We start from the raw sequence: 13,295 nt of genomic DNA, 5'->3' as shown, positions 1-13,295 counted from the left end.
TGGAGCTACTGGGCAAAACATTACACCGTCAGGACTTCAGTAATGACTCTGATGAGGGAACAGGCGGTGGGCTCTGTGCTATTTATTTATTCGGGCATGTGTGTGAATTGCAGAGTGAGTAGAGGTGAGCTGCCGATTATTTTGGGAAGTTTTGTTTTCTCCTGTGTTGTTAGACCAGGGATGTTAGACTTTGTCATTTCTTTTGTTGCTTTCTTGAAGAGGTCAAAGGGGGACCGAAGTTTAGATTTGGGTTTTGTTTGTTGTGTTGGCCTTGGCTCACCCTGAAGCCGTACACTCCCTCTATCGTTGTTCTGAATGCCATTCGTGTAAATAAAAAGCCCGATGCTATGGCTGTGTCTGTTTGAGCATGGGGAGTTGCAGGACACCCTCCTCTTGTTACGGTCGTTCCGAGCCAGGTCATAACAAGGGGCTTTAAACAAGCCAACAAGGTCTGATATTTAAAAAAATCTTTACCTAAATGAGTATTATGCTTTTCTGAACAAGCTGTATCAATAATTATTTGCTTACTTTTAGATTTTACAACTTGATTTAGAATTTAACTCTCTTTGAAGTGGCAGCCCAGTGGGGTTAGGTTGCAACCACTGGGCTGCCACTTCAAAGAGCTGGCTGGCATAAGAACAAGGCGATTCCGATGCCCCATCTGTCTCTCCCGGAAATGCCAGCAATACTCGGCACAATGGTACAAACCATACAACTAGCCCAATGAGTGCGCCCTCCACCTCTCCACCGCAGCTGAGCCAAAACCACACCCCAAGCCAAATCAATCTCTGGTTGCTGGTACTGCTGCTTACGCCAGCTTTCTGTAACTTTTGCACCCCAGAAATTCTACAACAGAATGACTGAAAAGAAAATAATCAAGATGCTACAATGGTCAGACTGAAATACTGTATCGTGTCCTTAAGAGAACTGTGCATACAAAAATTCCTGCCAACCTCAATGAACTGAAGCATTGGTGTAAAGAAGGGTGTACCAAAATTACTTCAGAATGATGTGAGAGATGATAAATTAATACAGAAAATAGTTACCTAACGTTATTGCTGCTGAAAGTGGCTCTCCAAGCTAATGAATGAAGCCCCATTTAGTTTTGACACACTGCATCTGCACTTTGGTTCAATTAAAAAATGGGACAGTGTAATATGCCATGTGTTATTCATCCAGGTTGTTTTTTTTTATTATTAATAATGCAACAATACCTGCCACCCTGACGTGCTGGCCAGTAACAGGAGCACATTTAGGGAGAGTCTAAGATTACCCAAATGCACTACTGAACGATAATTCCAGCCTGTGGATATCTCTGTACAAAGAATTGAGTGTGCATTTTCTTTTTTACCATGACTATATCTGAACTACATTATGAGACCAGAGGGTGTATCAGTACCTCAGTGTTTCCAGCCTACATTTTGAACTCCCAAGTCCAGCAGAGAGCAGTTGCACACCTGAATCCTGTAAGTCATTGCAACTGAGGTCAAGCTGCCTCAACTGGGAGTTGGAGCTGAGAACTGAAGCAAACACCTGACAGCACTTATTTTTCAGGCAACAGCCAGGCATGCTGCAGAGAGAACAAAATCATCTGAACATCATATATGCAAGAGAGCAAAATGTGCAGATGGTCCCATCACTAATTGCATTTACCTGAACTGCTCCAGTCTGCAGACTGGACCGATCAAAGCAGAAGGAATCATAGTCAACAGAGTTAATTCATCAATGAAATCTTCATAGTTTTCATTTATTTTCAACTCTCTTGTATAATATCCACTGTAATCCTTTGGATAACTGTACATGCAGTTAGTGAAGCTCAGGACCTTCAGAGGTGATTGTTTTGATTGAAGGATTGAGGTCAGAATGTGACAATTCCTAAAGTCTAGAGAAAACCCAGATAACCTGTGCAAAACATATCAGGTATAAACAAAGGATACCAAGGATAATTTACTGCAATTCCGTTACTGGACATATTGTATCTCATGTTTTAACAATTTAACTAAAAAGCTTAGAGAAACAGTTATTTACACTGACCTCAGTATCTCCAGTTTACACTCAGGAAATCCCAGTACATCAATGAGAGCATAAGGAAAACCATCACTGACGTTAGAGTAACACACCAGGCACAACTCTCTTAAGCAAGAGTCTGCTGACTGAAGAATGGACAGTAGTACACCCAGGCGATCATTGCTTATATGCTCACTCTTAAGTCTGTTGAATCAGAAGAAAAGTGGAGAATGGCATGTCATGGTGGGTTTCTTATTTTCCTGGGCAATGAGAAAACATAAGTAGCAATGAACACTGTATTAGCTAACATTATTGTATAATAGTTATCATAACATGTATGCAGCAACCAGTACTATTGTTCAATTTCATATCAGGACTAACATAGGTTTAGGTATAACACACCAATCTCGCCTCTGTCAGTGCGCCCCAGGGCGGCTGTGGCTACAATGTAGCTTACCATCACCAGTGTGTGAATGTGTGTGTGAATGGGTGAATGATTGAATGTGTAACGCGCTTTGGGGGTCCTTAGGGACTAGTAAAGCGCTATACAAATACAGGCCATTTACCAATCTGGACAAGACAGAAAAGGAAGTGGATGATCCAGTCGGTATACTCAGACTTAAGACCAACAGAAATGCCTAAACGTTCTTTGCACAAATCACACCATGCACTGTTGTGTTTTTGACACAATGTATATTTCACTAGCTGGGCCCACGTCCTAATTTTAGGTTTGAGTAGTAGTAGCGTTTTAGTAGGCAAAAGTGATGCTTTGACATGAATTGAGCTGCGGTTTGGGGAAGGCCTCGAAGGGGACTGGCGATGGCTCCTGGGCCTGGCAGATCCTCATGTACTAAATCGAAATGAAGAAGTTAGAAAATTGAGAACAAGGAGGGAGGGAGGGTGGGGCACGTAAACCAGAATGAACAGCTTGCAGAATGGGGGTAGCCTATATACTGTAGATGACAACCGGAAGGAGAGTGTTTGGAGGCGTGATCCTGCTCCTGACATTCCGATAGATAATCTCCAAAACATTTATATAATCCAAAATACTTCATTCACTTTAGTCAGTAAAAAGTTCAAAGTCAGCAGAGTATATTACAATTTACCAGATTTAATTAGGCCACTAGTATCTTCCAGATCCTCTCCCTGTTCCCTAGAAATCCCATTGTGACTACTTGCAGGTGCACATTTGCGTGCACACTTCATATAGCGTCTCTGATGTATCAAAATCGGAAACTTTCAACTAGATTATGTTTTGTTCTTCATATGTACTATCACTCACCAGTTAGCCACAGCTGGGCTCACTTAATCTTGGCTATTTGGCTAAATGAATTTTCTTCCCATTCTATCTAAACAAACTTTTATTTACCTACTAAATCGGAATATTTGCACTACTTACACAGCCTTCTTGCAGTTCTTCATTTGCTGGACAAGTTTCTCAGTCCCAATCAACGGTGTGACAGAATTTGTCAGATCAAGTTCCTCGAGCACTTCCCCTGATATCTGCATCATGGTCGACAGTACTGCACAGTCAATAGGTGAGAGTCTCGCTCCTGAATCCAGATACATTCTGATGTCATCCTGAAATCTCTCTTCCTTCAGCTCAAACTTGCAGAGGAAAAGGTTCATGTACTTCTCTCGTGGGATGTCTTTGACATGGAAATTCTTCAGGTATACCTTCATCTCTTCGGTGGTGTCCGAGCTGCTCTTTACCTGTGGCAGTAAACCCTGCAGCACTGTTTGATTGGACTCCAGAGAAAATCCAAGGAAGAAACACAGAAACAGATCTAACTGACCTTTCTCACTTTGCAAGGCTTTATCCACAACCTTTTTCTGCAAATCCAGAAAGCTCAGATCTGTCGGGTCGACACCCAGGAAAGACTTCAAAGTACTGAAGTTGTCTGTCAGGATGCAGTGGTGCATGTAGAGAGCTGCAAGAAACTCCTGAAAGCTTAAATGCACAAAGCTGAACATCTTCTTCTTGTACAGGCCTCGTTCTTCCTTAAGAATCTCTGAGCAAAATCCACAAAACACTGATGCTTCACCAACATCGATGCCACTTTCTGTGAGGTCCTCTTCATAGAATATGATGTTTCCTTTCTGCAGCTGTTCAAATGCCAACTTGGACAAGTTCAAAAGCATGGCAGAGTTCTGGGCTTGAGACTTCTTCTGTTTGGACCTCTTCTTGGAGCTTTTCCCTGCATATTTCTGTCTCGTTCTTTGTGTTTGAATTAGTAAGTAATAAATGTACAGCTCTGTCATCGTTGTGATGCCGCGGCTCCTCTCATCACTCCATCCTTTCCTAAACACCTCAGCGATGATCCAGCAAAACACTGGGATATGGCCCATGAAATAGAAGCTGATCATTCCTCTAAGACGAGACAGGATTTCTTCTGCCTGATTAGCAGTGCTGAATCTCTTCCTAAAGTATGACTTTTTTTGTTGCTCAGTGAAACCTTGGACTTCTGTCATCTGGTCAATGTATTTAGAAGGTATCTGACTGGCAGCTGCAGGTCTGGATGTTACCCAGAGCAGAGCGCGAGGCAGCAGGTTGCCTTGGATGAGGTTGGTCAGCAGCACATTGACTGTTGATCTTTGATCTATTTCACTTATTCTCACAGCTCCATCAAAGTCCAGTGGAAATCTGCTTTCATCCAAACCATCAAAGATGAACAGCACTTGCTTGTGAACAAGCAGCTGTGTAGCTTCTAGGGGTTTTATTTCAGGGTAGAAGTGAAGGAGAAGCTGCAGCAGACTGTAGTCGGCATCTCTGAGCATGTTCAGCTCTCTAAAGGGGAGCACAAAGATGAAATCAATGTGCTGGTTAGATTTTCCTTCTGCCCAGCTTAGAGCAAAGTTTTGGACAGCAAATGTCTTTCCAATGCCAGCGATGCCTTTCGTCATCACTCTTTGGATTGTCTTTTCTTTTGCTGGTTGTTGCTGAACATGAATTCTTCCTGGTTTAAAGATATTTAAGAAATCAATCTGTTGATAAAACACCTGTGAAATTGATGACTGCTGATCTGGGACATTAAAGTGATCTAGAATCTCATGTGATATGGAACCAGAATCCTGAGCCTGCTGAGTGATGTAGAGTTTTGTGTAGATGCTGTCAAGTCGAGACCGACTATCTGATGTGCCCTCATTTATCCAGGTAAACTTTTCCTGGAGATGGTCTTTAAGCTTTTGTTTAACACTCTCCACGACTTTATCCTGCTCCATGTTTGCAGCTCTGTCTCCTCCACACTGAACCTAGTTCTCCTGTCACTTGTTCTCCTTATAGGTGGAATCCTTCTGAAGGGATTAAAAACCTGAAAGCAAGAAAATAAATAAAATGTCCCTTTTCTTGTAGTATGACAGTGCAGTGATATTGATAAGCATTTGCTTTTTTTAATCTTTTTGTCTAAATTGATTTTCCATTTTTACATCCACACTCAACACTTTCGCACTACAAGTGAAGAAAATGATTTCAGACTAGGGCTGGGCGATATATCAAGTTTCTTAAAAATATCGATAAATTTTTATACGAGATATGAGATGTGACAATATCTTTTATATCGGTATAGTATATGTTACATCATAATTATACTTGTGGACCCACAAGTTTGCCTCTCTTTCGTCCACTTTTGTCTCTACGCAACGTTACTCGGCCTCGCCTCTCCTTCACTGAACACAACTCCCCCTCCTCCCCCATAGCTTCACCTGCAGGAAGCGACAAGATGGACACGGCAAATCTCCGTTAACGTGTTAGCGAGCTAACTGCGCTAACAAGCTAACCGCGCTAATGACATGCAGCCCACAGGGGCTGTGCAGCCTAAAATCCTTTAATTTTCTCAAAAGTTGACAGTGCGCCTTTCTGTATGAATTCTGGTTGTGCTTGATGACCGCGAAGCGAATTTATGTGGTACACGGCGCTCAGCAATCTGTCAAAAAATGTTTTAGTACGACTTTGGTAAACTACGGAGCTGCACCGCTTGATGGATTGTCGGAGCATTACGGCTGCCGTAGTCTGGAGCCTCGCGGAGTGATACGTAAAACTCCAGGCTGTCAGTCATGCAGTAGAACTTGGGAGCAGAGCAGCTGTGAAATCTGTCTTTGATATTATGCTCAGCATCTGTTAGTTTACATTTTGACTGCACAATTGTGAGCTTTTTGTTATGCACAAAAACAACATTGTTTTATTTATGGAGCATTATTATTTAATAAATGCTCATAATTTATTTTTGAGTAATTTTTTCATGTACATCTACGCTCTATGTTAATAAAAGTGCCTGTGTGACATCTGGGAAACAGCTTTGACTAAGAACTCTCATTTTGTTCTTACTTTATGGCTTTAAAAAAATATCGAGATATATATTGTATATCGCCATCCAGTTAAAAAATATCGAGATATGAATTTTGGGTCATATCGCCCAGTCCTATTTCAGACAATGTTATAAATGCATAAAAATGACACAAGCCTTACCCTTTGATAAGACAGTTGAAATTTAGCTAAGGTGCCTTATAAAGTTTCTCTGAACTTAAAGACATTTCTACATAATGTGTTAGTCCAGTTGTGGCAAACTCAGCTGACTGGACATGGTTTAAAAAGCAATATGACAGTCTATGTAAAATCTCCCAGATGACTGCACAGAACAGCATAAAGAATCACACCCAAACTTTGTGAAAGACACATGAAAGCTAGTTTAGTTTCATTGTCTTATGCATCATAAAGATACCTCAAGCACTCTGTTCTCTATCAAAAAAACTATTTCTGCTTGTGGCTGGAAGGAGGCATGACGCGACCACGATTTTGGTAACATTTGACTTTATTTTGGTTGCTGCACCCTAGCTGCCAGCGACACAAATCCATAACAACAACCCAGTTCAGGCTTTTAACCCGGAGAGGTGTCATTGTGGATGCCCTGCAGGTATGTTTGCCAACCCTGCAGTGGCACCACTGACCATGCCCTGCCACATACCCCCATCACCCAACTGATGCTGGGGAGCCATCTGGCTAAACCTACTCCCCTACAGCAAATGGGAGAGGGAATCAGACCGAACAGTCGGCACCCCCGGGCCCGGGCCCAGAGACGGTGAGTTCAGCTAGCTAGCCGCTCCCACCCGAGGAGTGGGGTTGAGTGCAACGGCAGGCTGCGTCTTGGCTGATTGCACCCTGCGGCCGGTGCGGGTGCCTGAGCAGTTTGGACCTCTGCCACCACCATTTGGGCCACCAAGGCTCAGCCAGAGCTACAGCAGGGAGATGGAGCACCCCCAGAACCCCAAGCCCACCCTGGACCCACCCAGGGGCAGCCAGGCCACCAGGGCAGTAACCTACATCTGCCAGCACAGACCCTCCACCAACCCTCCTGTACACAGCCACTAGGAAAACACCACCCAAGATCCACCACAGCCCCCGGGTTGAGCCCCCCAGGAAAACCCCAGACACTCCAACCTCTAACCCCAAACCAACCACAATATCAAAGGAAGGCAAAAACCACAATTGTTGAATTGTATTAATTGCAGACTGGGATTTCTAATCACTTGTCTAATCACTGTCACATGCAGGGCAAATATGTGCGATGTCTGAGACCAGAAGTTTTGGTCTAAGCTGACTGAGCTGAACAATTTTCATCAAAAACACACAAATCGTGGAGGACTGTGTCTAACAAGAGATCAGATCATTAGTCACTGTAACCTGTGAATAAATAAGGCTGTTGAAATAAAACCTCTACAGGGCAAAGGTGCGTTAGATAGCAGGCGCACTTATGAGTTTATGAATCTGGGTGTGGCTTCTTTTTAGCAGCAGTTCAACATTAAGGCTGTTTAGAAGCAGCTTTTTTCATATAAAACTACATATAGAAATATCACAAGCTTACCTTTGCTTTCCAGACTCTTCAAACTCTCAAATTCGCCATTATGAACTGCACACTACTGGGTGGATGTTTGGATTGGGCTGATGCAATACAGTCCACTTCCTTGTTTCTGTACCTCTGTATGAGCCTGTGGAAGTAAAAAAGAAAAAGAAAAAAGAAAAAGGAAGTTCATGCTAGAAAAAGATCCCCACCAGCAGATGTAACAATATAAAAGAACTGCTGTCAGCATAACAGGTAAATTACAGTAAGGTAACTTTGAAGGAGACAGTTTGTGCAGGAGCTGTGTGGATTGTAGCGTCAGGGTCAAACGACACTGTAGACATGCCTGTCTGCACAGAAGAATAATCAGACATGAGAGAAAGATCATACCTGACCCAAAAAGCACTTCCTGTCTGAGCCAGCTCCTCACTGTGGACCACTGAGCTAACCATTCAATCTAATGCATTATTTCTATGTGCGCAGCGATGTTCCCGTTGAAGGGAAGGAAGGCTGGATTCAGAAAAAATGATCTCCTCTGTATCCGGTTGTTCCCGTTAATGTTTAACCAGGTTGCCTCTGACAGGTGACAGTTCACCGACCCATAAAGCAGCACAGCGGGCCTCAGATCCATCTGTAGGACGTGTGCAGATCCACAAAAACTGAACCAAACTACAGTGACTGACTCAATAACCTGCAGCGTCTACAACCTTCATCCCTCCAGCTCAGTGTACTGACAGGTCTGCCGGCAGCACAGCGCCCTCTTGTGTCTCCTGTCTGTATTACAGTATAATACTGTGTATGTGGAAACTGACAAGTTAAATGCAGGGTGTTGGAGCTATTTGTTCTTATTTTTTATTATTTTGAAATTAGTTAACGTTTGTTGTTAGTTTACTTATATTTTGGAATTTATTTACAAGTTTATTTGTAGGTTAATATTTTGTTTCATTGTTTGTTTGATGTTACTTTGTTAAATTAGTCAGTAAGAGCTGTGGGGCCATTTTTGTTTCTATAAATAAAGAGACTGGTATAGGACCAGTGTAACATATGTGTTAAATACTTGTGAATTTCACCCAAAACACTTTCTTTTTTTGGATTAAATATGTCATTTTTGCATCTCACTCTCCTACCTGTGTGATCTGAGTCTGTGTGCGTTCATGTGCATGTGTGCGCTGCGTGGTGACGTAGGCGCGTGCATGTGTGCCCCGGTCACAGCTCCTTTCAGCATGGCCGGAGGTAAGTCACTGCCACGTTGCTCTCAGCTAATTAAAGTTTGTTCGGATCCCAAGCTGCAGTGTGAATACAGCCGAACCGCCGCGTTTTTGTTTGTCATTAAGAGACTCATTCGGGATAAGTTTTGTGGAGGGCAGAGTTCACTAATATACACTTATAATGAGTTTTAGCCGAGAACGCAGCTAAAATGCTAGCATGCTAAGTTAGCCTGATCACTAGCGGCTTGAGAGCGTACTCGCGGCAGTCTCTCTTTTTTTTAACAGCGTGCACTCTTTTTTCCTTCGTCAGGAGAGGTGTACTGGCAGTCGCGTGACACACACAGATCGAACACATATTTCTGTGTTGCAGATGTGCAGTAAAGGGCCAAAGACCCAGTACTGTCTCCTGCCTCTTACTTTCACGCCAGAACACAACGCAAGAACAACAGGCGTAACACATGAACGGGTTACATTGGTGCCGTGACCCTTTGGATTCATCAAGCATCGACGTCATCTCGATCACCGTGGGGAGCTCTTCGCAATTGCCCTCGTTCCAAGTTGGTTGCTTGTCCTAACTTGTGTGGGACTTTTTGAATGAGCTTGGACATTTAATCTGCTCAATTCTCATCCTGAATAACATTAAGTGTTAGTTAAGAATACTGTGTTTGCTTTTGTACAGTTGCACTATTTGGAATCTTGTTTCTTGTGATTGTGCTTTATTCATCATTATGGAGTCAGCATCTGGTTCAGAGGCAACTGGTGTTCCTGATGGGGAGGTTTCCTCTAATGTTGGTATGGGGCGAGGGTGGTTTCTTGGGGATGGGGTTCAGACACCTAAAGTTGGTGTGTCATTTGCTCCCAAGTTTTGTTCCACTCGTCTCCAGGTTCCCCCCTGTGACATTCAGACCCCGCAGACAGCTGGCAGTGCTGAGTTGAGTACACTCATCTCAGATTTGGCCAATCAGATTGGTCAGTCCATTGTAGCCCAGCTGCAAGGTGATAAGGGGACCAGTATGCCTACTGAAAGCTCTAAGGCTGAGCAGGGACCCCCTGAGCTAAATTTGTCTGGGGTGAAACTTGTCTTGCAATCAGACGTCAAGGAGCCACCAGTTTTCAGGGGTGATGGCAGTGATAAATTTTCCATTCATGAATGGGTTGAAATGATGGAAATGTACTTTGTAAAACGCAACACACCAACAGATCAGCGATCATGTGACATATTGGCTAGGTTGATGGGGAAGGCTAAGGATGTAGTGAGGGTCACCCTACGTCACAACCCCTCACTTGACCATGTCCAGGTTCCTGAATTGATATTTGACATTCTGAAACAGCACTTTAGTGTATTGACTTACTCTTCTATGCCTATGGCTGACTTCTATAACACCAAACCATTACAACATGAGGGAGTGATGGAATATTGGATAAGGCTAAACAATGCTATTGACGTTGCTGACGAGTGCTTGCGTAGGCAGGGGCGTAATGTTGAGGATCCAGGGCGTGAGGTCTCGATGATGTTCATCAAGTATTGCCCTGACCCCATCCTCTTGAACAGGCTCAGCATCAAAGCAGCTGAGGAGTGGACAACCACTGAGGTTCAAGAACGCATTGATAGCTTCCAGCGTGAACTCAGGGCACGCAGTCAGGGCAGTTTCCACACCTCACAGAGGAGAGAGGTTAGCCACAACTGCTCTATTGTGCCTCAAGAAGTGATGGCATCACAGCCTGGGCAGGCCAGTGTCGCCTTGCAGTCTCAGCCTACAGCACCAGCCTCAAACCTCGCTTGTCAGCTTTCGCCCACAGCAGCTTGCTTCACTCCTGTTCTAGCTGATGTTTCGACAACCTGTCCTTCTGGGACATCAGTGTCTTCTTGTCCGGTGCCTACGCCTACTCCTCAGTTCCAACAGTCACCAACATACACTGTGACCACTCAATCTAGTCAGCAGTCAGTTGGTTGCGAGCTTGGTTCGACTAACACCCAAGCTTTTGATGTGACTGGCATGCGTGCTCTGATCAGCCTCTTGGATCGCGTGATTGCATGTCAGAATGTGCAGACTACAGCCCCTGCATCTGCACCTTCGCAGCGTTTTACCCGCGGGCCCTTTCTTAAGAAGAGTTGTCAGGTCTGTGGCAACACTGGTCATTCCACTCACATGCACTGCAGGAGAGAGAATCTCTGTCTTGCATGCTTTGCTCCTGGTCATTGGAAAAAGGACTGTCACAGTCGTCGTGAGGGACGGGAGGCCGGGGCTGTCACGAGGCAGGGTTGGCCTTCGGAAAACTGAATCACCCACACTTGGAGAGGGGCAGTGTGGGGGATGAACCTAATACCCTCAATCATGATGAATCGGATCTCGAAATTCTTTATGTCAACACCTGTTCAACAATGCCAGAGGGATACCGTGTCGTGGTTCAGGGACCAGCAGTAGTGCCTACATTTAGTGAATTGTTCTACACCCAAGTTGCAGTGAATGACAAGGTTAACTTGAGGGGCATGATGGATTCCGGGTCTATGGCTTGCACTATGAGTGAAGAGGCCGAGAAGTCACTTAGAGAGGCTGGGGCTCTTGTGAGTGGACCGCAGTCGGCCAAACGTATTGTGCTGGTTGGCTGTGGTGGGAAGCAGACCCACCCAAAGTGCGTTTATGACTTGACACTTACTGTCCACGGTGTGAAATGCATTGTACCAGTTTTGGTAGTGTCGGGCCAGCGTGATGAGCTCATCATTGGCTCCAATGTTCTCAAGTACCTGATGCGAGTTATGAAACATTCTGATGACTATTGGAAGCTTGTGTCTGTGGGAAGCAAGCACTCGCTTCTTGACTATGAGCACTTCTTGGACATGATGTCGTGCACCACCAGATGGAGGGGTGAGGAGGTTCCTGACAAAATTGGCACTGTGAAACTGTCTCGTGCTGTGACACTACTCCCACGGTGTGAGCATCTGGTATGGGGCAGGCTGCCCAGCAATGTGCCAGTCTCTCCAGGCAGCACGATCATCGTGGAACCTTGCACCTCTGGGTCTGGGCCGAGAGACGTTCTTGTTGGCCGGGTGATCACATCCATGTGGGGTGATCGGTGGGTGCCATTGAAGATGACCAATCTCTCCTCAAAACCACTAACCTTGAAACGCAACTCGAGGGTTGCTGTCGTTTCATCTTGCCTTGCGGTGGAGGACCTTGATTTCCAGCAGGACTCCTGCAAGATGGCGAGTATGGCCCAGGTACCAGTCAGTGGGCCAGCTGCTACTGAGGCCGACTTGAATGACAGGTTGTGCTCCCTAGGTTTGGGTGATCTTGACATTGACTCATGCCATGCCAGCTTACAATCAAAGAGAGAGCTTGTTGAGCTAATTGAGCAGTATGAGGACATCTTCTCTAGACACCCGCTTGACTGTGGCGAAGCTAAACGCTTTGTACATCGGATCCACCTGACTGATGAACGCCCATTCCGTATGCCTTACAGAAGAGTACCCCCTGCTCATTACCAACAACTAAGGCAGGTACTCACTGACATGGAGGAGAAAGGGATTATTCGCAAATCCATCAGCGAGTATGCATCCCCCCTCGTCATGGTCTGGAAAAAGGATGGTGGATTGCGGATTTGTACGGACTTCAGGTGGTTGAATGCGCGGACTCTTAAGGATGCGCACCCACTCCCTCACCAAGCGGATTGCCTTGCCGCGCTTGGGGGCAATGCCTTCTTCAGCACGATGGACTTAACCTCTGGGTTTTACAACATTCCAATGTGTGAGGAGGATAAGAAGTACACCGCTTTCACAACGCCTGTTGGCCTCTACGAATACAACCGGATGCCACAAGGGCTCTGCAATAGCCCAGCTTCATTTATGCGCATGATGCTGAACATCTTTGGTGACCTCAACTTCACCAGTCTGCTCTGCTACTTGGATGACCTCCTGGTCTTTGCTCCCACTGAAGAGGAAGCCCTGTGCTGGCTCCGAGCTGTTTTTCAAAGGTTGAGAGACAACAATCTCAAGTTGAGTCCAAAGAAGTGTCATCTGCTGCGGAAGTCAGTCAGGTTTCTTGGTCATGTCATCGACCAGACCGGAGTGGCTGTGGACCCAGCTAAGGTGGAAGTGATTTCCAAGATGCCAAAGGAGGCTCTAATGGAGAAGGATGGTTGCACTCCTTCTGTGAAAAGGATTAAGTCCTTTTTAGGAATGGTCTTTTTCTATCAGTGCTTCATTCCTGGTTGCTCAGCCATTGCCAAGCCTCTGTTTGCTCTGACG

At 44.9% G+C, this 13,295-nt stretch overlaps 1 protein-coding gene across 2 annotated transcripts in view; it reads right to left on the bottom strand.

The window, feature by feature from the left end:
• LOC146573362 (NACHT, LRR and PYD domains-containing protein 12-like) overlaps nucleotides 1-8,550 on the bottom strand; it is a 36,635-nt gene extending 28,085 nt beyond the window's left edge. Inside the window, exons 1-6 of one of the 2 annotated variants that reach the window (XM_085278152.1) lie at nucleotides 8,232-8,550; nucleotides 7,866-7,989; nucleotides 3,407-5,318; nucleotides 2,035-2,211; nucleotides 1,654-1,902; nucleotides 1,400-1,570 (exon numbers count right to left, since the gene is read on the bottom strand). In XM_085278152.1, the coding sequence (XP_085134278.1) occupies nucleotides 1,400-1,570; nucleotides 1,654-1,902; nucleotides 2,035-2,211; nucleotides 3,407-5,229 (2,420 nt within the window). In that variant the 5' untranslated portion in view covers nucleotides 5,230-5,318; nucleotides 7,866-7,989; nucleotides 8,232-8,550. Of the gene's footprint in view, nucleotides 1-1,399; nucleotides 1,571-1,653; nucleotides 1,903-2,034; nucleotides 2,212-3,406; nucleotides 5,319-7,865; nucleotides 8,179-8,231 lie in introns of those variants that run through there. The other variant, XM_085278153.1, reaches the window with a different exon arrangement.
• Nucleotides 8,551-13,295: the final 4,745 nt, after the last annotated feature.

The sequence above is a fragment of the Mchenga conophoros genome, linkage group LG6 (assembly GCF_057382185.1).
Source record: "Mchenga conophoros isolate Kocher_MC1m ecotype Shallow Benthic linkage group LG6, M_conophoros_male_GT1.1, whole genome shotgun sequence".
Classification (NCBI taxonomy): domain Eukaryota; kingdom Metazoa; phylum Chordata; class Actinopteri; order Cichliformes; family Cichlidae; genus Mchenga; species Mchenga conophoros.
Note: the sequence above shows the minus strand (reverse complement) of the source record. Positions and strands in the feature narration are given on the sequence as shown.